The following is a 22,903-nucleotide window of genomic DNA, read 5'->3' on the forward strand; positions in this document are numbered from 1 at the left end:
AACCACGGCTCCCAAGCCACATGTGGCTCTTTGGCTCCTTGAGTGTGGCTCTTCCACAAAATACCACGTGCCGTATCCTATCTAATAATAGACAAACATGGTAATTAATCGTACCTCCAACACGCTTCCCATTGGCTAATCAGGGCGATATGCAAAGTAACTGCCAACCAAGATGGCGGTGGGCAGCCAGGCAGCTTAAGCAAACAGGAGGCTTGGTTGCCCCAGCGATGGAGGAAGCCAAGCTTCCCCGCCTGCCGCGCTGCCTGACTCTGAGCTCCTGAAGCAACAGCTCAAAAAGATACAATGTTTCAATTATAGAAACTAAAAGATGGTAGTAAATTTGCATACACAGGCTCCAAGCATTGGAGCGAAGCCAAACAGCCCCAGAGAAGCAGAGCAGCGAGGCCTCACCGCCCCAGGATCAGCAGAGTCGCAGACCTCCCGGCCCGGGATCATCGGAGTGGAGAGGCCTCCCGGCCCCGGGATCAGCAAAGCTGCAAGGCCTCCTGGGCCCGGGATCATCGGAGCGGAGAGGCCTCCCGGCCCCGGGATCAGCAAAGCTGCAAGGCCTCCTGGGCCCGGGATCAGCGGAGCGGAGAGGCCTTCCAGCCCGGGATCAGCGGAGCCGCTAGGCCTCTCGGCCCCAGGATCAGCGGAGCGGAGAGGCCTCCCGCCCCAGAATCAGTGGAGCAGAGAAGCCTCCTGGCCCCTGAAGCAGCGTCATGGGGGTGGCGCCGCAACCCCCAGATAGGCCCTGCTCTGTGGTTGACAGGGGGCGGCGCCCCAACCCCCTGATCAGCCCTGCTCTGTGGGTGACAGGGAGCAGCACCCCAACCCCCTGATTGGCCCTGCTCTGTGGGTGACAGGAGGTGGTGCCCAAACCCCCCACCCCCATCGGCCCTGCTCTGTGTGTGACAGGGTGGGGGCACCACAACCTGATCGCTCCTATCCTGAGCATGACGGGGCTGCGCCCCAACACCCCCCATCAGCCCTGCTCTGTTCCTGACGGGGGGCAGCTCCCCAACCCCCTGATTGGCTGGTTCTGTGTGTGACGGGGTGGCACCACAACCTCCCCATCGGCCCTGCCTTGAGTGTGACGGGGCAGTGCCCCAAACACCCAATCAGCCTACCCTGAGCATGACTGGGGGTGGCATCGCAACCTCCCAATCCGCCTTGCTCTGTGCATGACAGGGGGCGGCGCCCCAACTCCTCAATCGGCCCTGCTCTGAGCCCGACCAGGGGCTGCGGGGCAGGCGCCTAGGGATTGGGCCTGCCCTCTGCCACCTGGGAGCAGGCCTAAGCCAGCAGGTCCTTATCCCCCGAAGGGTCCCAGACTGCGAGAGGGCACAATGGGGCTGAGGGATGCCCCCCCCCACCCCCCCGGCCAGTGCACAAATTTTTGTGCACCGGGTCTCTAATTTTAAATATGAGGGAAGCTTTTCTCAACAGGTTTCAGGAATTCAGAAACAGCAAAGCGAAGTTAGCCTTTGTTAAAAAACCTCTCAATGCTACTGTAACAGAATTAAATTTTTCTCCCTTTAATATTGACATTGGCAACTTTGAAATGCAATTGCTGGATTTAAAAAACAACTGTGGAGCTTGAAATTTGAACGTCTTTCTGCTGATACAGAAATATTGGAGAAAAACAAATGTGCACTTAGTTCACAGCACAAGTGGTCTGCTTTGACAGACCTGGAGAAGGAAGATATGTTGATTTTTAACACCTGGAGTAGTATTCCTGACTCATATAACCAACTGAAAAAACTAGCGTTTGCTGTTCTTTCCTTATTTGGGTCTACATATTTATGCGAACAATCATTTTCAAGCATGAAGCTTATCAAGAGTAAATTGAGAAGTCATCTTATTGATGGGAACCTGGAATCATGCCTAAAATTAAAAACAACATACAAACCTGAATTACCCAAACTTTCCAAGGAGATGCAAGGCCATTGTTTACATTAGTGTTTGTCAGTCATTGTCATGATTTAATTTTATGGATATTGTAAGGTAAATTGTAAGGAATTTAATTTTATCAATAAATAATATCGTTATTAAGTATGATATCAGCCTATACGGTTTGGCTCAGCAGATAGAGCGTTGGCCTGCGGACTCAAGGGTCCCAGGTTCGATTCTGGTCAAGGGCATGTACCTTGGTTGCAGGCACATCCCCAGTAGGGGGCTTGCAGGAGGCAGCTGATCAATGTTTCTCATCGATGTTTCTAATTCTCTATCCCTCTCCCTTCCTCTCTCTAAAAAAAATCAATAAAATATATATTTTAAAAAAAGTATGATACCAAGTTTTTTCAACATACCTATAGTTTAAGACTTAAAACTTTAAAGTTTATTAATTTTAGGGAACATTGTGGAGTGAAAGAAGATGTAGTGTCGAGGATTGAGAAAGGTATGTTGAGATGGTTTGGACATATAGAGAGGATGAACGAAAGGAGATAGACGAAACAAGTATACAAGACAAGTGTGGATGGGAGAGTTGGAAGGGGTTGACCTCAGCGAACATACCTCAATCAGACTGAAGACGTTTTTAGCAAAGGCAAGCTTAGGAGTACCCTAATTAAGTTAATAACAATGTACCTACCTATATAGTTTAAGTTTAAAAAATTTGGCTCTCAAAAGAAATTTCAGTCGTTGTTCTGTTGATATTTGGCTCTGTTGACTAATGAGTTTGCTGACCACTGGCTTAGGCTATCGTTTTTGCCAAAGTGTTCTGTGCCTTAAAAAATGTCTTTATTATTTAATTTTGTTTGTAGGTATTAGGAAGAAATCAATAGTATTTATAGTGCTATCTAGAATTTTATGAACACATATATCTAACCTGCCCACTTGTCCTTGTCTCCAAAAGTTATGTGCCCCAAAGTGTCCTGCTCCAGCGAGTGAGACTTCCACCCTCCTTCCGCCTGGGCCTTCCCCTGGCCTGCTCTTATTTTTCTGTCCTTGGTGTGAGGGTCAGGGAGGAGGATGCTACTGAGGAGGACAGAGCTGAAAACACAACCTGTAGATAAGAAACTGGTAGTTGGCAAACAATGGGAACTATATTACTGGTTGAAGAGAGGAGAGACCAAACTGAAGTTGGAATTCCTGTATTCCAGAGGCATTTGTTAACTTCCTTCTATCAGGAAGATGAGGAATAAGGCCTCTTTTTAGGTGATGCAGGAACCACAGGGCAGAAAGCAGGAAAATCAGGATGGAATAAGCATGAGATTCTGCAGATTTGTAGGATTGTGGGATTTTATGCTTTAAAAAAAATACTTAAATGTTTTTATTGATTTTAGAGAGAGAGAGGGAGAGAGAGAAACATCGGTTGCCTCCCACATGCACCCAGGTCCAAACCAAAACCCCAACCTGGGCATGTGCCCTGACTGGGAGTCTAACCAGCTACCTTTCAGTGCATGGGCTGACACTCAGCCAGCTGAGCCACAACGGCCAGGCCTGCTTTTTATGTTTTAAATCAGGAGTTCTCAAAGTGTGGTTCCCAGACCAGCTGCTTTGGCAAGTTGTTAGACTTATTGAACCATAAATTCTAAAGGATGGGCCCAGCAATCTCTTTGTTAACAAGCCCTCCCACGGGACTCTGATGCCTGCTCAATCCAGAAAAGTCTGCACGATATGTGGGAGCAGAGGTCCTGAAAGGGTTACTGGGCCCTCCTCAATTCTTCTTACCAAAGAAGCCTAGCCATGGAGTTCTTTAAAACACTAAAACTGTGGAACTCTTTGAGCTCCCAATGAAAAATCATTCCACAGAGTAAATTCTCGGAAACTTCTAGGTTAAACAGCTTTAAGTGAAGGGTTTCTTCTTGGTTCCCTCCTGATGATCTGATGGATGACAGAGATACAGGAAACAGCCTATTATTCACAGTGTGTTCTTAGCAAATGGCAGGTGTTAGATAAAATGTATTGAATATGTGTGAATGTATGTGTGGGATATTCTCTAGAGTAGTGATCAGCAAAGTATGGCCCACTGTCTGCTTTTGTAGACAAACCTTGTTGGACTGTGCCAAACCCATTTGTTTCTGTATTGTCTATGGCTGCTTTGGGGCTACAGTGGCAGAATTGAGTAGTTGCAACCAAACTATATGCCCTGCAAAGCCTAAAATATTTACCATGATCCTTTACAGAAGATGTGTGGTGGCTCCTGGTCCAGAGTAATGCTTCTTAAACCCTAGTGTGCATACAACGCACCTGGGCAGCTTGTTAACAAGCAGACTGATGTACGGGTGATGCCAATGGTGCTCCTCTGTGGAGCAGCTGGGAGCCAGAGCGCGGCGCATAGGTGCCTGCAACAGCGTCAGGGCTCGTGCTTGGGGCTTTTTTCTCTTCAGCCCTTAAGGATCATTTATGACCCTGCAACTCAAAGCCTGGACCAGACACAGTTGGAGAATAAGTCACTTTATTAGGGAAGGTTCAGTGTTAGGAAATGCCTCTCCCCTAGCTCCTAGGTCCACACTCTTCCAGCTCACCACCCGTTTAAGGCACATCTCAGACTCAGCTCTGTGGGGTTAGTTTTCTGGCTACGCTCGGCTCTTCTGAAGAGAGCTAAGCCTAGCCCAGAAGAGTCGAGCCTATCTCTTTATTCCTATAAGTAATCAAATGAAGAAAACATTCCTTAACAGAGCACAAGGCTAAAAGGATTGTACAGAATTGTGAGTGCTTATCATTTCTTGTCTTTATGTGTCTGTGATCACCCTCAGCTACTTGTCCCTCTGGGCAGTCTCCAGCCTGGCCTTGTTTTCTCGGTGGCTCTGCAGGAAGCTAAATCTGGAGAAGCAAAGCTACTCCAGCTAGAACCCACTTGGATGGGTTCTCCTTGGTCTTCAGGTTGAAAGTCCACACGTAGGTGGGTCCCCGCTGACATGTCTTGTATACAGGACAAGCGTAGACACTGCGGCAATCTTGCTTGTCTGCAGGAATGGCCTTGATGAACATCACAGGCATCGGGGGTGTCAGATCCTTGAGCTTGGCCTCTGTAATGACCCCAGCCTGAGGACAAGAATGTGAGGAAAGCCACGTTAGATCAGACCCAGAGCTCAGCCAGCGGCCTGCTCCTGCAGAAGATCCAGGAGATGAGACTGGGAAGGGCTGGCTGCCTCTATGCCTTCCCCTCACAGGTTCTTTCAGCAACCTGCAGTGGGATGCATCTGATGCTGCTTTCTGGCCTAAATCACTTTTGCAAGGAGAGTTCCAAAAGCTGACATTTTTCATAAACAAATTAATCCCTTTGAGTCTACCTGAGTTTTATTTTTTGATTCATTCATTTCATAAGTATATTGAATGTAACTATTTGCCAGATGTCATGCTAGGTGCTGGGGTAAAGATGAGTAAGACACAGCTGTCAGCAAATGCTTTCGATTGTAAGCCTTTGGCTATATCCTGTTCTAGTTTCTGATGTGACCTCATCCACCCTCTAGAGCACTTTGACTTTTGAGCAGAGGAAGCTATGCTCCATCTTCATCCATAGAATAGGAATCAGAGCTGTTGCTTTTACCTTCTCCCCTCCCTCTGCCAAGCCTGTGTTCTCTGCACCATCCCTGGTTGCCTCAAATGGCTTGTCAACCTCAAGGAAAGATTTATCTAGGTCAGAAGATTCAGGAATACCCCTTTTAGTAAGCACACTTTATGGGAGGCAGTGTGTATTTAACCAGCTCACAGAGGGTGTCCCGTGGCCCCTCCCAGGATTTACCTGTGCATCCCAGCGAGCACCTTCCATGAAGAGGCCATGGACATAGGCTCCTTCCCGAGGAGGGCTTCTGAAATCCTCTCTATTCTTCTTCGTCACGTCACATTGCAGGGCCATCTGGTCTAGTGGCCACTCATTCTTGCGGGCCATGGACTGCATTATGGCGGTCAGGAAGGACTGGGGGTTGAAGAAGCCTGTCAGCCACACTGTGGAGGGCATTGCAAAGTCGCCTACCCAAGCCTCCAACTCCTTGATTCGGCTGAGGAGGTCCCAAAACCAGACGGACAGGCCTGCCGTGGAAGGGTAGGCTCGTCTGGCCCAGGGCTCTGGCACGGTGTCTAGGTACAGGTTGTTCTCTAAGTTCTCCATGTCACTGGTCATGGTCAGCTCCCCCTGAAGACAAAGAATGGGAGGAGAAAGTGAGAGGGCAGCAAGTCCCTGCAAACAGCCAGCCTTGTGGATTTCTGGCTCATGGCCCTCAGAAAGACAGGGGAAGACTCCAGGGGTGGGCGACGCAATGACTGTCCCATCTAGTACTTTATTTGCAAGGTTTGTTTCATCCAAGGCTGGTCCTTTAAAATTCTCCCTGCTCCAGTTACATCAGTCTACGCCTACCTACTGGTGGTAGTGGACCCGTCCACTGCAGACCTCAAACCACCGGTGGGTTCCATGCCGATTCAACCCCATCCAAAACAAACTCCATGACTCTTCGCCAGCATTTGCATGCAGCTTAGAAACATAAGGTTACACAGTTTAATTTACAGATGGTTTTCACTGAAAAACTTTCTTTACGAATTTCATTTAGCCATTGGAAGAGGGTTCCTTAGAGTCACCTAATAGTTTGATTTCTTTTTTATTTTTAATATATTTTATTGATTTTTTTACAGAGAGGAAGGGAGAGGGATAGAGAGTTAGAAACATCAACGAGAGACAAACATCGATCAGCTGCCCCCTGCATACCCCCCACTGGGGATGTGCTCACAACCAAGGTACATGCCCTTGACCGGAATCGAACCTGGGACCCTTCAGTCCGCTGGCTGATGCTCTATCCACTGAGCCAAACCAGTTAGGGCTAATAGTTTGATTTCTGAAGGAAATCCTTGATTTGGGGGAATATAGATCCTCAGGCTTCAGCTTTGTGTGTGTATGAAGAATGCTCATCTCTCATTCTCTTTTCTCATAATGTCTTTGGTATCAAGTTAATTCTGGCCTCATAACATTTGTTGGAAATTATTCCCTCTGGTTTTTATTTAAATTAAACCTTTTATTTTGAGATAATTGCAGATGCACATCTATATATATAAAAGGCTAATATGCACAGTGTCCCCTCGGGAATTCGACTGGGAGACTGGGAGTTCCATCGCTCGCTATGACGTGTGCTGACCACCAGGGGGCGGCGCGGAACATGGCGGGCACACAAGGATTCGTTGTATAGTCACATCCAATTTTCTCCTGTCACATCCTTTCTATAACCCCTAGTGACCACTGTCCTAGTTTCCATTTCTGTGAGTTTGTCACTTCAGGAATACTATGTAATTGGAATCATAGAGTTTGAAACCTTTTGGGATTGCCTTTTTTTACTCAGCTTAATTCTTTAAAAATTTATCCACGTTTTTGCATATATCAAATAGTTCATTCCTTTTTATTTTGGAGTAGTATTCCATAGTATGTGTAGTAGGCAGAATAATAGCCCCTCCCAGCTTTTTATTCTGTTTTGGGTATCTATCCTTCTACCCAGTACCACAGTCTTAATTATCCTATCTATATACTGTAATAAGTCTTGAAATTAGGTAAACTACTTTTCCCCCACCTTATTCTTTTTCAAAATTGTTTTCACTCTTCTAGTTCTTTGTTTTTATACATAAATTTTAAAATAATCTCTTCTGTATCTACAAAAGGTTCTTGCTGCGATTTTGATAGAAATTGCATTAAACCTGTATATCCATTTGAATAGAAATGACATCTTTACTGTGTTATGTTCCAGTCCATGAATAGTATATGGCCCTCCATTTATTTATATATCCTTTAATTTCTTTTACGTGTTTTGTAGTTTTGAGTATACAAGTCCTGTATTTGTTATATTTACATGCAAGTATTTTAATTTTTGAGTGGTTAAATGGTTTAAATTTTGGTGTCCATGTTTTCATTGCTTGTATATAGAAATATTATTAATTTTTTGTGTGCTTATCTTGTATCCTGTGACCTTTCTGAATATTTTTGGTACTTTCTTTTAGTACTTTAATAATACCTCTCCACTGTCTTCTGCTTGCATAGGTTCCTACAAAACATTTGCTGTCATTTTTTTTCCTCCTTTGTATATATTTTCTATTTTTACCTCTGGTTGCTTTTAAGATTTTTCTTTACCATTGGGTTTAAGAAACTTTATTGAGGTATCTTTACCTAGTTTTCGTTAGACTTATTGTGTGGGACTTGTGCCTATGGGTTTATAGTTTTCATCAAATTTGCAGAAATGTGGTCCTCAATTCTTCAAGTTAATTTTTTTTCTGTTTACCTTCCCCTGCTCAACCCTTTCCTCCTAGGACTCTAATTATACCTGTGACAGATGATTGCACAGGTCACTGATGCTCCACACACTTATGTTTAGTCTTTTTTTTGGGGGGGGGGGGATATAGGTTGATTTTTGCTCATTGACTATAAAGAAATCATGATTAATTTTGTATAATTTATTTGACTACATATTGAAAATCAGATCAACCTTACAGTCCATTTAAAATATATTTTCTTGTGAAACTTTACATACTTCACATTAAAATTAAGAGAGAACTCACAGGTTTGGGTGATATAATGAAAACACATCATAGAATTTTGGGGCATCTTAGTATTGACCAATGCTACTTTTGGGGGAGTTAGATATCCACACTTGAACATCATAAATTAATTCCACACAGCAATTCACTATTTCCTTGTAGATTGACACGTACAAGAAAGGAAAAGAAAATTCACAAGGTCTGGATGAAAATCAATCTAGTAGAATGAACACATTCTTTTGTTATTTCTTTCGCTTTGGCATCTACCACCCACACACCATTCATCTGAACCTTTTCATTTGCACAGTTTCCTTTTTTTTAAAAAAAATATATTTTATTGATTTTTTACAGAGAGGAAGGGAGAGAGATAGAGAGCTAGAAACATCGATGAGAGAGACATCGATCAGCTGCCTCCTGCACATCTCCTACTGGGGGTGTGCCCGCAACCCAGGTACGTGCCCTTGACCGGAATGGAACCTGGGACCTCTCAGTCTGCAAGCCGACGCTCTATCCACTGAGCCAAACCGGTTTCAGCCACAGTTTCCTTTTTGAGTTCCTTTTGAAAGTGTGTCTTACTTCCATCTGCCACCTCAGTTTCCCAGGGTGTCAAGTTGCTCTAAGTGTGAAGGCTTAAGATCTCTAAAGTTCACTGAAACAAGGCAGGTTCTCCATGGAAGATGTGGGTGGTTTAGGGACAGATGTGACTGTTTTCATATCATGTGGTACTTGCGCCAGCCAGACAGGTAAAGCTTCCCATCTGGACACACAAATTTCATAGAGCCTTTGTGAGCTGCCAGCAGGACCCGGAGTTCCCTGAACCAACGTGGGTAAACATACAGTTTCAGTTTCAAGCACAAGCATCCCATCATTACTATGAAAAAGGATGTCCATTTGAGAAAGGGCCTTGATTTTCCCAGCATGAGCTTTCATATGAACACCTTTGGGGCATCCATGTTTAGACTTCGTGTGGGAGATTCCAATCTCAACTCCTGAAATGGGTCAGCTCTAACGAGAGGTGTTTCCACTGAAAGTTCAAAAAGAGCCCCTTCAGGCCCAGTTACTCCAAGTCTATCAGCACCAACCTCAACTTCACTTTCATCAGCAGTAAACAGTGGTTTGCCTTCTTTGGAACTGATCTGAAACTGTTGACTCTGGACTTTTACCATTTTGAGACCCATTTTTTTTTCCAAATATGTTTTTATTGATTTCAGAGAGGAAGGGAGAGGGAGAGTGAGAGAGATAGAAACATAATGATGAAAGAGAATCATCAATTGGCTGCCTCCTGCATGGCCCATGCTGGGGATCAAGCCTGCAACCTGGGCATGTGCCCTTGACTGGAATCAAACCTGGGACCCTTCAGTTCTCAGGCCTACGCTCTATGCACTGAGCCAATCCAGCCAGGGCTTGGGACCCACTTTTAATCTTCCTTCAGAGTTGTGTGCATTTACAGTCACATTCTGAGTAGACTGTAGAAGCAGAAATGAGTCCCAGGCTTTTTTTTTGGCACAGGGAAAGAGGCACAGACTTGAGGTGCCTGAGGAGAGGCTGGGAAAAAGCTAGGCAGGGAGATGTGGCCAGGAGTCCTGCATTGGGACTTTCCTGAGCTTCCAAACTTAAGCAGTCATTTCACCCCAGAAGAGCTCTTTTTTTTTCTTTTCCCCTCATTTGGATAGTTTCACTACTCTATTTTCACTTACCAATATTTTCTTCTGCACTACATAATTAATTGTTAATTCTCCAAAGTATTTTTTTTTCATTTCAGATAATATATTTTTCATCTTCATATATTTCACTGTCTTTTTTTATATCTTTGTTTGCCATTTCATTATGGCCTTATTGTCTTCTATCTTCTTGAACATATAGAGCAAACTCATAATAGTTGTCTCAACATCCTTGTCTACTAATTCCATCATCCCTGCCATTTCTGGCTCCATTTCAATGGATCAGCTTTTCTCCTGGCTATGGAATCCTGCTTCTTTATAAGCCTATAATTTGTTTATTTTATGTCAAATGCTGTGAATTTTACATACGTGAGTGCTAGCTTTTGTCTTATTCCTTTAAAAAGTGCTGGAATGTATTTTTTTGCTTGTAGTTAACTCACTCTAAATCAATGGATGGGTCAGAAGCCTGCACTTCAGCTTTGTGTTAGTGGGAAGCAGGGAGGGTCTAGACCGGCTTTTAGTCTAGGTCCAACTTAGCCCACTCCTGAGGCTTCTCCCTCAGACCTCCTGTTGTGTGCGTCTTTTCTCCTCTGGCTAGTGGGAACGCAGTCTGTTCTCTGCTTTGTGTGAGTGCTGGTAATTGTTGGCACTGCTCCTTTCTGGTGGTCTTTCCCAGCTTTGGAAGTTTTTTCTCACTCATGTGCGGAGCAGTAGCCAGCCCAGTCTTGGGGTGCATCTGCAGATCTCTGGAGCTCTGTGCAGTCCCTGCCTTGGGTGTTCTACTCTGCAACTGGTCCTTGGCCCCTGGGAACTCACTTGCTTCCTTAGTTCAGCAGAATTTGGGACTCTTTCCTGAGGCTTTCTCCACACAGTAAGTTTATACAATGAGGGGCTCATTCAATGAGGGGAAACCTTTCTTGTTTCCTTTTATTCTTTTTTTTTTTTTAAAGAGGAAGGGAGAGGGAGAGAGACATAGAAACATCAATGATGAGAGAGAGTCATTGATTGGCTGCCTCCTGCACACCCCACACGGGATTGAGTCCACAACCTGGGCACTGATCGGAAACCGAATCATGCCTCCTAGTTCATAGGTCGATGCTCAAACACGGAGCCACGGAGCCTGGGCTTATCTCCCTTTTCCCAAGTACCACAGTCCTGGGGTACCTGTCGTTTTCACATATTGTCTGGTTTTCTAGTTAAGGTAAATCTGGTTTGTCGGCCATAAAAAGAAAACCGGATAAGTCCCTTTTAAGCATCAATTCAATACTTCACAGAGGTTACTATCACAATTACAAAAATTTCCTTTTGTAACCAGGGTCCGTCTCTGTTTGGGCCAAAAAGGAGCTCTCGGTGTGGAAAAGGAATTATTGAAAACCTTAACGTCATCAAGCCAAGGACCTTTAATGGACCGATGAATGTGCATGTGTGTAATTTTCTAAATCCCTGATTTATAAAGGCAAGCACACTGACTTCTTCCCAGGCCACACGGGATTTGCAGTGGTGAACACGCAAATTACTTTCAACAGAACGACACCTACTGAGGAGTGGATGGGTGCAGCCGAGCAGCTGAGCTCCCTTCTCCTCCTCATGTCACCTTTGCTCTTAGACACACAGCCACACAGCGAGGGCTATCCTAATTCTTTTCTCCCAGAAATGTGGAACAGTGAGAAGAATCCTTACTTGCTGAGCTGATAGTCTAACTGAGGAAGCAGGGTTTATATCTGTGGAAAGGCTTGAGTGATGACTTCAGAGCAGTTTTTAAGAGATGCGGTTGAGTGTAGATGGATCCAGGAGCACTGCTGGCTCTTCTTGTATAAGCGTAGACGAGTACAGTGAACACCATCAGGTGGCACAGGTCAGAGAAAGGCTTATTAACAAGGTACATGTACAGGTGTGTTTCTAAGGGGGGAAAAGCCATAGCGAGGCAAAGGGGCTAGGGCAGGGCTGTGGCAGGCATGTCTTGGCAGCGCTGGGGGCTGCATCGCGCAGAGAGGGCAGTGGCTGTGCACAGTGTCGTCTAGGGAGGCAGGAGGGCTGGGAGGCCCGAATCAGTGGTTCTCAACACTCCTTTTCTAACAGACATGATGGGTGATGCCCAAAAACAGGACACAGTCCCACTGCTCAGTAGCCTTAATGCCACTTCACTTCGCTCATTCATGAAAGAGAATCGAATCAGGTGCATGAAAGTGATAACAAGCAAGGCAAAGCCGCTCACGTAATGCGTTGGTGCGCCACGAAGCAGGGAAGGGGTGTGGCTGGGGGAACCACTAGGTCAGTGGTTCTCAACCTTGGCTGCACATTAGAATCACCCAGGAATCTTCTTAAAACCCTGATTTCTCCTCATCCTCCGGAAATTCTGTTTCTTTGTTACTAATGTTGGGGCCCCACCCAAGAGGTTCTGGGTTGGCAGGAGGTGCTCACGCTTACACCCCTGTCCTTGGTAGCTTGCTTGCCTGCTGTTGCCGTTGTGGCCCCACCCCATAACCAAGAAACAGAATTTCCGGAGGATGAGGCCCAGAAATCAGGATTTTAAAAAGATTCCCAGGTGATTCTAATGTGCAGCCAAGGTTGAGAACCACTGCTCTAGGTCCACACCAGTCAGGCTAATGCAGCAACTTGTCTATGGGAGGCACCTCCAACCCTCAGAGTTGACAGGTGAGAGAAACCTCTGCTATGGGCTGAATTGTATCCACCAAATTTGTATGTATGACTGTATTGGAGATGGGCCTTTAGGAGGTAATTAATGTTAAATGAGATCTTAAGGGTGGACCTAGTCCAATAGGATTGGTGGCCTTAGAAGATCAATCTCTCTCTCATATTCCTCCCTCCCTCTCCCCTCTGGCCATATGAAGAGGAGAGAGAAAGTGGCCATGTGTAAACCTTGAGAACTGTGAGAAAATAAATGCCTGTTGCTTAAGCACCCCCAGGTTGTGGTATTTTGTTATTGCAGCCTGACCTGACTAATACCCCCCAGAGAAGAGAACCAGAAGGGCGGTCCATGGTAGAAGTATTTGCAATGGACCAAAACAATGGCCTTTAAGAGCTCAAACCATTTAGTGGAGAGGGGCTTCAGTTCACCTTTGCGCAGGATGAGGGACTCTTCTTCTGGGAAAACTATCTGACATCCTCCCTAGAGGACATAGCTGGTAGGCAAGTCCCTACCCATTGTTTTGGGCCTTACATTTCATGCAATACAGATGCCTTATCCATGGTCGGCAAACCGCGGCTCATGAGCCACATGCGGCTCTTTGGCCCCTTGAGTGTGGCTCTTCCACAAAATACCACGTGCGGGAGCGCACCTACAGTGCAATTGAAACTTCGTGGCCCATGCACAGAAGTCGGTATTTTGTGGAAGAGCCACACCCAAGGGGCCAAAGAGCCGCATGTGGCTTGCGAGCTGTGGTTTGCTGAGCTGCACTTTGCCAACCACTGCCTTAGGTCTACTGTGTCCAATCCAATGACTACTAGCCCTATGTAGCTACTTAACTGCAAGTGAATTAAAATGATAAAATTAAATATTCCTTCCTTAGTCACATTAGCTACATTTCAGAGAGGAAAAGAGAAAAGAGGGAGATAGAAATATCAATGATGAGAGAGTCATTGATTGGCTGCCTCTTGTATGCCCCACACTGGGGATTGAGCCCACAACCTGGACATTTGCCCTTGACCAGAATCGAACCTGGCACCCTTCAGTCCGCAGGCCGACACTCTATCCACTGAACAAAACTGGCTAGGGCTATATTTAAGTTTTTTTTTTAAAGTATTGATTTTTTTTTTAAAATATATTTTATTGATTTTTTACAGAGAGGAAGGGAGAGAGATAGAGAGTTAGAAACATCGATGAGAGAGGAACATCAATCAGCTGCCTCCTGCACATCTCCCACTGGGGATGTGCCCGCAACTCAGGTACATGCCCTTGACCGGAATCGAACCTGCGACCTTTCAGTCCGCAAGCCGACGCTCTATCCACTGAGCCAAACCGGTTTCGGCAAAAGTATTGATTTTTTATAGAGAGAGAGGAAGGGAGAGAGAGAGAAACATCGATTTGTTGTTCCACTTAGTTATGCTTTCATTGGTTGATTTTTGTATATGCCTTGACCGGGGATTGAACTTGCAACCTTGGTGTATCAGGACAATGCTTTAACCAACTGAGTGACCTGGCCAGGGCTCTACTTGTTGCAGTTTTAATAAAACATGTTTTTTTGGGGGGCATACTCTCACACAAACTTGCTTGCCAAACTGTAGTTAAGAAGATATGCAGACAAATTAAGACTCATTACAAAATTAAAGTCCAAGAGACTTAAAAAAAAATACATGGGCCATATTTATTTTCCTTTTTAAAATTAAAAAATTAAGAATTTTTTAATGGCCATTTTACTTACATGATTATACAAAGCTCTGGGGTTTTGTTCAATCTGGGTGTGTCTATGGAAATATATCATACATGTGAGTGTTGTCTGCCATGTCGGTAGACTGGGAGTAAATGTCCCCCATCCTGGAGTCGTCCCATAACATGACTGACAGACTGGGTCAGCAGTACTGGAAACAGAGTGGTGAAGATGCCCTGTCCTTTGGCACCTCTTCTGAGGGCTGTGAGAGAGAGACTCAGATGGGACTGGCTCTGCCGGCCACCGTCATTTGCTTATACAGTGAAGTCCTGTGTTCCTGGGTATTTCCCTGGCTGAGTCCATTCCTTACTCTGGGTTAGCATGCCTCCTACAGCCAAGTGCCACTCTGACAACAGTGATGTCACATGAGCATCTACTTCTGTGACTTCAGTTGTGATAAGGAATGATGTGCTTAAGGTTAAAATATATGCAGGAGAAAAGATTTTTAGGGCAGTGAAACTAGTCTCTGAGACACTATAACGGTGGATACATGTCATTACACATTTTTCCAAATCCACAGAATGTACAGCATCAAGAGTGGACCCTACCCGGCTGGCGTGGCTCAGTGGCTGAGCGTTGACTTATGAACCAGGAGGTCGGGGTTCGATTCCGGCCAAGAGCACATGCCCGGGTTGTGGGCTCAATCCCCAATGGGGGGCATGCAGGAGGCAGCCGATCAATGATTCCCTCTCATCATTGATGTTTCTATCTCTCTCTCCCTCTTGCTTCTTCTCTGAAATCAGTAAAAAAAAAAAAAAAAAAGAAAGAAAGAAGAGTGGACCCTAATGTAAGCTATGGTCCTTGCTTGGGTCACTGTGATGAATCAAAGTAGGTTCATCAGTGGTAACAGCTGGACCACTCTGGTGGGGAAGTTGATAGCAGGGAGAGCTGTGCATGGAGGGGGCAGAGCGACATGGAACTCTCTGTACCTTCTGCACAATTTTGCTGTAAATCTAAAAATGCTCTAAAAATAAAACCTGATAGTAAAAAATATGCAATGCTTACATTTTAACACCCTTCAGAAATCTGAAATCATTTTGATAACAGAGGAACATCAGATGTGTAACTTGGTTTTCTTAAGAATTTCTCACATCTGCTTATAATTTATTGTGACAGAGATTTTGCATTTACTAATTGAATGTGCGAACGAGGGAGCCTTAGAGAAGTGCTATGGTTTAGGTTTTGTCAGTTTGAGAGTGACGCAGAAAGGAGTTAGGGAAAGAAGAAATCATTGGCCTGGTATTTCCGTTTCTGATCTCGGATATTTCCATGACCTTGAGCGGAAGTAGAAATGCTTCGTCTTCAGAGGAAGGGTGAGAAGAAATGAGAGAACGCTGCCCTCTATTCACTAAGTGGAACTGTGTCCCTCTTAGGAGAAGAATAGATCCACAGCCTCTAGGGCAGCATTTCCTGACAGGTGTTCAGAAAAAAATTGTTTATTAAGATGCTGCCAGAGTGGTGGAGGCCAGAGTTGGCAGACAGGAAGTTTCTGTGGCCAAACTCTGGGTAGTGAGGCCCTTCTTAGACTCATGCCCACCAGCCTAGGCAAGCCTGCTTAGTCTGCTCAAGCCCAGTTCCCTAGACTCCTCCAGCCTGGATCCCACATCAGGCCAATGAACATCTGTACTTATTCACAGGTCAACAGGCAACGAAAAGAAAACCTACAGAGAAACAGTGAATCCCTCTCTTAAGACCCATTTCAGGGTCCTGTGACTACCTGGCTGTGACCTTAACCATTGTATTCATCTATCTTATCGATAAGTGCTCTCATAAACTTTCTTTGGTATATAGAATAAAAACCTTATTTTTCTGGTAGGCCTTCATTGCTTTAAGTCACTGAGTTTGTTAAAAGCTCAGATTCGTAGCCTCCAGTCCAGGACTCCAACCTCTGGAGGGCCAAGACCATCTGTCTGGAGGGGCACTGCTGCAGTGTCTGAAGTGGCTGGTGCTCTTGGCTGGCACGTGGGCAGCCAGCATCGGTCCCCAGGGACATCAGCACCCATGCGCTTCCTTCTGCAGGGGCTGCCGGCTGCCCCTGTCCTGGGGGTGAGCTCCTGCCTGCTTATTCCTCCATGAAGATGGTCTTTGCAATCACTTTTCTTTTGTATAAAACATGAGCGGTGAGGAAGGTGGGAATGATATGGGTTCCACGCCTTCCTGTCTGGCTTCCAGGCTGAGGGTGACCGCAGCCCATCCACCTGAGGTTCTGATGGAGTGTGGCCTGAAGACCGAAGGCATTTGGGCTGGGGCAGCTGCCTGGTGGGTGGTGTCTGTCAGTCATTAAAGGGCCAAAGCCAGGCACCCCTCTCAGACATGCCCTGTAACACGCAGTGGATCAGAGTAAGGAGCTGGAGTAACTCTCCAAGTCTGCAAGCTGCCTTTCAGTTTCAATATCTTTCACATACTTAGAAACCAATTTTGTCAAGCAGAAGGGATAATCAGCCTCTGAAGCATAGGGAAAAAAGTCTGATGCCATCAAACATTTGAATAATTAAAAAAAAAAGTCCTCAGCCCCGCCCAGATTCTAGGCTGGCCATGGCTCCGCCTATGACAGCACTTCCCCAAAATGCAATACAATGCAAGCTGCAAATGAGAGCTGTGTGGGCACTTTTACAGTTTCTGGTAGTCACATTTAGAAAAGTAAAAAAAAAACACAAAAAACAGATGAACTTAATTTTTGCAATGTATTTTATTTACTTCAATATATCTAAAATGTCAAATATTTCAATATGTGATCAATATAAAACTATTAATGAGGTATTTTACATTTAAAAATCTTTGGAATCTGGCGTTTCATTTACGCTTATGACACATCTGAATTGGGACTAGCCATGTTTCAAGTGCTAAGCTGTCATTAGCAGCTACTGCAGTGTACAGGGCAGGTCTAAGAATTTGGAGTCTCATGTAATTTTCTTACACAGGCAGAGAATTTTCACCACTGTATGACCCTTTGAAATGTATAACTAGTTGTTATTGTGAAGAGTGAATTGGCCTTGGCCTTTGGGAGTTTTGTACATCAGGCTTTTGTGCATTTGGTTAGTGGGGGTCAGGGCCCTTGACCAGTCAGCTCTGATACACTTGCAGGACCTGGTTCTTCACTAGGTAAGGCTGAGCGCCAGATTTCAGGGTGGTGAATTCCTGCGGGAATTCCTCTCTGTGGAAGCATGGTTGTGGCCAGCTGACCACCCCCAGGTGACCACCCTGCCTTCCCCACAAGCTGTGTGCCTGGAGTTCTCACAGTCACCCGGGCCTCTCAGTTCCGCTAACACATTTTGGGTAGCATTATGGTTTCCCATCCAGCCAACTGTGAATGATTACAAGTAAGAATTTCTTATCATAAACGCTAAGAGTGTTGATTTAATGATTTAAAAAGTTAGATGTTTTCTAACTTGGTGCCCAGCCTGGGCAGAGCATTTGGGTTTGCCTGTGTACTGTGCCAGGTAGCGTAAGTTGTCCCATGTCCTCCTGTGCTCCACCTAAAATCCTCCTAGAACTTTAAAGTGACTGTTGAAGAGAAAGAGAGGAAAGGAAGGAAGTGAGAATTTCCTCCCCGCTCCCTGCCAGGTGAGCTGGTCAGCAAGGCCGATCGTGGTTTCCCACCAGCGTTCGGGTGGGAAGCTTGGAGCTGAGTAGTTTCTCACTTCTTCATCCATCAGAAGGCGCCCCTCTAGCATGGAGGGCAAAGAGCTCATGGATCAGCCCCACTCGCCTAGACTGAAATAAAGAGAAACCTCCCTGCCCGCCTCGTCTTTTCCCAGGCACGCTGTGCAATTCTGACACCAAACCTCAGGGAAAGCTCCTGGCAGAAAAATGAGTGAATGAATTGGAAGTCGAATGGGTAAACAGACTGCACCAAATTGCATGGATCCAATAGGCTAAGGTTGCAACCAATCTACTCAAGATAATTACTAATGTATACCTGCCTGCCACAGTAATGGAGCCGCACAGTGTGACAGGCAGAATCCTTATTTACACTTCAGATTGTTCTACAAAGTTTTGTATTTCATTTCATTACAAGCTGGAGCCTAATTTGGAAACATTACGAAGCATTGTCAGCTTTCGACATCCCTTCCCATCTCACCTTTCTCCTTATTTCTCTCCATCCATATTGGGGGCAGAAGGGAAATGAACAGATTTTTAAAAAACCCACTAACCTAGATTTTGCAGTTTATTAGGTAGTTTCTATGGGACCACATCGGGAAGAAACTCCTGTCCGGTTTCCCTGTGCACACGTGACCATCGGCCTGGAAGGCAGCAGCACACCACAGCCCGACGTCCAGGGCTGGGCTGAGATTTCATTGTTGGCTACAAAAGTGGGCTCTCACTTTCCCTCTGTGTGGGGTCACAATTCTTTTACTAAACTGACAAGTCACCTTCAGCCGCTCCTGAAAGGCAGCAGGCCCTCCCCACTTAACATGTGTTTTTTTTAAAAAATATTTTATTGATTTCTTACAGAGAGGAAGGGAGAAGGACAGAGAGTCAGAAATAACGATGAGAGAGAAACATCGATCAGCTGCCTCCTGCACAACCCAAACTAGGGATGTGCCCGCAACCAAGGCACATGCCCCCGACCGGAATCGAACCCGGGACCCTTCAGTCCGCAGGCCGACACTCCATCCACTGAGCCAAACGGGTTCGGGCCCCACTTACCTGTTTACAGATGAACGGTTATAACAATGCTTACCTATTAGGCTCTGGGCTCCGCATTTGACACCATATGCTTATGGTGCAAAAAGTAACCCTGTTTACATAAACGCTTGTAGAAATAGGAGGCTCTTTCACCGATCGGAGAAACCTCAGCTTGTGCAACCGTGGCTCTTTCAGATCTTTGGATCTTAGAACCACCTCAAGGTTGTAAAAGATTAAAATTCTTTCCTTTCCCCTGATGGGGTGACAAAACTTCCTGCTAATACCTATGGGTACTTACCGCATTGTTCTCGACACTCCATGTAAAGGAATTTACTTAGTTCTCCCACAGCCCTGTGAAATCACCTTGTTTTACAGACGAAGAAGCTGAGACACAGCGAGGTTTAGGTCACAGAGTGAGGACGGGGAAGAGCTGGGGGTTGATGCCCGTCTAGAGCCGTACTCTCAGGACCCGAGGACAGAAACCGCAGTGCAGCCCCCTGGGAACTCAGAGGCGGAAACACACCTTTTTGCCTCACGGGAAAGCGGTGCTACCTATGGCAGTAGAAGACACTCGGGTGTGAAGACTTCTGTCTCGGTGGTCATTCAGAGTGTAGTCTCCTGGACAGCTCACCTACCCGACCAGCCAGTCATAGCTCATTCTAACACAGCATCAGGCTTCTAGGCCTTGTGTCTTACCCGCCCTGCAGCATGAGCAGACTCTGGTTTCTGGGGTGACACCCTCTTGGGCATTTGAATTGCTGCAGGAGAACTGTTCTCCAGCTCCCAGGATCCCCAGTCCCACTTTCTCCTCAAGGTGGCCCAGCTGGCAACGCCCTTCCCACCCAAGTCCTCACGCACCTTCAGGCCGAGGTGCAGCTCCCTCAGCGAGCGCCGGATCTCCCTGGTGAGGGTGTTCATCCGCTCACACTCCTGCAAGGCAACCACGATGTAGGGGGTGCGCTCCTCCACCCTGGCCATCAGCTCTGGGATGTTAAACTCGTCTGTCACCCGCTCCAGTATTTCTTCCAGAAGGGCCTTGACCTGCCCACATAGGAAACACAGGGTTAGAAAGGAGGTCTAATTCTCCAGAAGGACTCACTGTCCAGTATTAAGGCACCAAAGATGACAATCGTCCATCCCTGGCCCTCCTCTGGCCTGCTTGCTTAGGTCAACGAGGTCAGGGGTTGAGGACCAACCACGGATGGCCTCGCCATAAGCTGTGACTTATGCAACCAGCTGAAAAGATGAACACATGCTTTTCCAAGAGCTGAGAGTTGGAGAAACCCAGAACTGAAACAGCTGTGAGAATCAAACTGGAAAGGCATTTGGGCTGCACGAAGCTGGTATGTATATTCCATTCTGAGTTTCCAGGAGGCTGCACTGTGCTTTCTGTCCTCGGGGCCTGGAAGAAGCACCCCCATCTATCATGCAAACCTCCTCCCCACCCCAGGGTGCCTTTTGTCACACAACCTGTCAGCTAATTAAACCAGGGGAGCGAGAACAGCAGAGCCTCTCTCCTGCAAATTGGAGTTGAGATACCGAGATACTGACTTATTTGGGGGCAAGCGTTTGGAGGCTGAGCCTGCCATTTTGAAGTAATAAGGAAGCCCAGGAGGTCTGTCAGCAGAGAAAGAAAAGTGAAACAAGTGCAGACATAAGACCTGTGGCCAGCAGAGAAGGAGGGAGCGAGGGAGGAAGCCAGCAAGAAGGCGTGCAGCCTTTCAGGCCCTCAGAGGCAAGTAGTGGCGGTCTAAGGTTTTTGGCGGTTCATGTCTCTCTCCCCATCTTCTTCTTAACTGGTCCTTATCTTGTTTATGAAATTACCTCTTCCTCCTTGTTTTGGGGTACAGTCCTGGGGCCCAGCCCTCCCATGACCTAAGTAGGCCAATCAGATATTTTTTTTCCAGGAACATGAAAATTTGAACCTCAGGACTAGGATCCAGGGGCAAAAAGTGGCTGGAGCCACTGCCAGGATGGAAGTGCCCTGAGAGGACAATGCACTTGACTTCTTTCTCAGGATTACTTTAAATATAAATATATATATATATATATATATATATATATATATATATATATATATATTTCAGAGTGGAAGGAAGAAGGAGAGAGAGATAGAAACATTAATGATGAGAGAGAATCATTGATCAGCTGCCTCCTGCATACCCTCTACTGGGGATCAAGCCCACAACCTGGGTATGTGCCCTGACTAGGAATCGAACCCTGTCCTCCTGGTTCATAGGTTGATGCTCAACCATTGAGCTATAGCAATTGGGTCCAGAATTCCTTTGATACAGTGAGCTATTTCTTGCCTATTTCAGCTAAATTGGTCTCTGTTGCTTGCCAGCAAAGGACCCTGACTGAGTGAATACAGTCCTGTTATGCATTACCTATGTGAATTTTAGCAAGTCATTTAGGTCTCAATTTTCTGCATCTATAAAAATTTCTAAGAGCGTTTTTATCCACCTGTCCCCTCTCCCCTAACTCCCGGGGCTGATGCAGAGATCAAATAAAATGAGTTGATGAATGTGGCAGCATCTGAAAGCTATAAAAAAATCCATATAAATGTAAAGGATTATTAATATACGCGTTGCTGTGTATTGTTAACATAGAATACATTCTCTAGGAAAAGAGCTGATGTTAGAAAAAGGGAAGTACAGCTCATCACCCTGTCACAAATGGGTCTCTGGTGCTGTCACAGCAGCAACTGGAATGGAATTTTAATGGTACCTGAAAGCTGCTGCTGGGCTAGAAGACAAATGGCTGAAATTATATCATATTTCTGTCTCTGGAGCAGAATTTGAAGAAACAGTCCTATAACAGGGAGCTGCCATTCAGACGTTATTCACAAAGAGATGAAAAGATAGTCTGGAGGCATTGTTCCAAAATACATTGAATGCGGGAAACAGTTCTATTCTGTCACTGATCCCGCCAAGCGCGTGGAGACGGGCCGAGGCCGGGAGGACTGTTAGGGACACCCACAAGCCCGTCTTCTGCTCAGAGAAGCGGGCAGATGGGAGGAGTGGGCTCCCAGGGATGTGGTCTACTTTACTTACACAAACACCTCTGCCGTTTTTTCTTTTGGGGAAGGTAATAAATGCTTACCATAAGGGTCTAAACATTACAGATCCATATGATATTAGAAGAAAATCCTCCCACAATTTTGCCTATTTCCTCAAAGCGGGGGAAAAAAACCACTAACTGCTAATGTTTGGGTTTTTAATTCCTCTAGGCATCCTTCAATGCATATGACTCCCTCCCTTCCCCTCCCCTCCCTCCCCACCACGTAGATCTTGTCTTCCTTCATTCTCCCTTTCCCCTCCCTCTTTCCTTCCTTCCTTCCTTCCTTCCTTCCTTCCTTCCTTCCTTCCTTCCTTCCTTCTCTCTCTCTCTCTCTCTCTCTCTCTCTCTCTCTCTCTCTCTCTCTCTTTCTTTCTTTCTTTCTCACCAATGGAATCACACTATACACAGCTTTTCCCACCTTGTACTAAATCTTGGACATGTTCCCTTGTTAGTACATATGGATTTGCCTTGTGTTTTTTTTTTTTAAAAAAAACAGTATAGCTTATTTCACTGGTGCGGCAGACCATAGTTTATTATGTTAGTCCCTATTGCATGTTTGGTCTGTTTATTATTTCTACTACTATAAGCAATAAATAAGTAATAAATAAATAGAAATGTATCATAAAATCTGTGCACTTTTGAGTGTTCCCACTGATGGTTGAATTCCTACACATAGAATTACGAGTAAAAATATGAAGATTTTAAATT

At 45.6% G+C, this 22,903-nt stretch overlaps 1 protein-coding gene and 1 pseudogene across 2 annotated transcripts in view; both read right to left on the reverse strand.

Annotated features, from left to right (window-relative positions):
- Positions 1 to 4,315: 4,315 nt before the first annotated feature.
- Positions 4,316 to 22,903, reverse strand: part of DNAH9 (dynein axonemal heavy chain 9) — a gene marked incomplete at its 5' end in the record, with an annotated part of 338,080 nt that continues 319,492 nt past the window's right edge. The window contains 3 exons of the mRNA XM_081109536.1: positions 4,316 to 4,992; positions 5,693 to 6,082; positions 19,994 to 20,176. Coding sequence (XP_080965662.1) covers positions 4,765 to 4,992; positions 5,693 to 6,082; positions 19,994 to 20,176 — 801 coding nt within the window. The 3' untranslated portion in view covers positions 4,316 to 4,764. The remainder of the gene's footprint in view (positions 4,993 to 5,692; positions 6,083 to 19,993; positions 20,177 to 22,903) is intronic.
- Positions 9,173 to 19,438, reverse strand: LOC308532558 (gamma-sarcoglycan-like; annotated as a pseudogene). The gene is made up of 3 exons: positions 19,434 to 19,438; positions 9,873 to 10,002; positions 9,173 to 9,647 (listed from the first exon to the last, which is right to left on the reverse strand). The product of its transcript is annotated as a gamma-sarcoglycan-like (transcript).

This window comes from Myotis nattereri (assembly GCF_964212035.1).
Source record: "Myotis nattereri genome assembly, chromosome: 16".
Classification (NCBI taxonomy): Eukaryota; Metazoa; Chordata; class Mammalia; order Chiroptera; family Vespertilionidae; genus Myotis; species Myotis nattereri.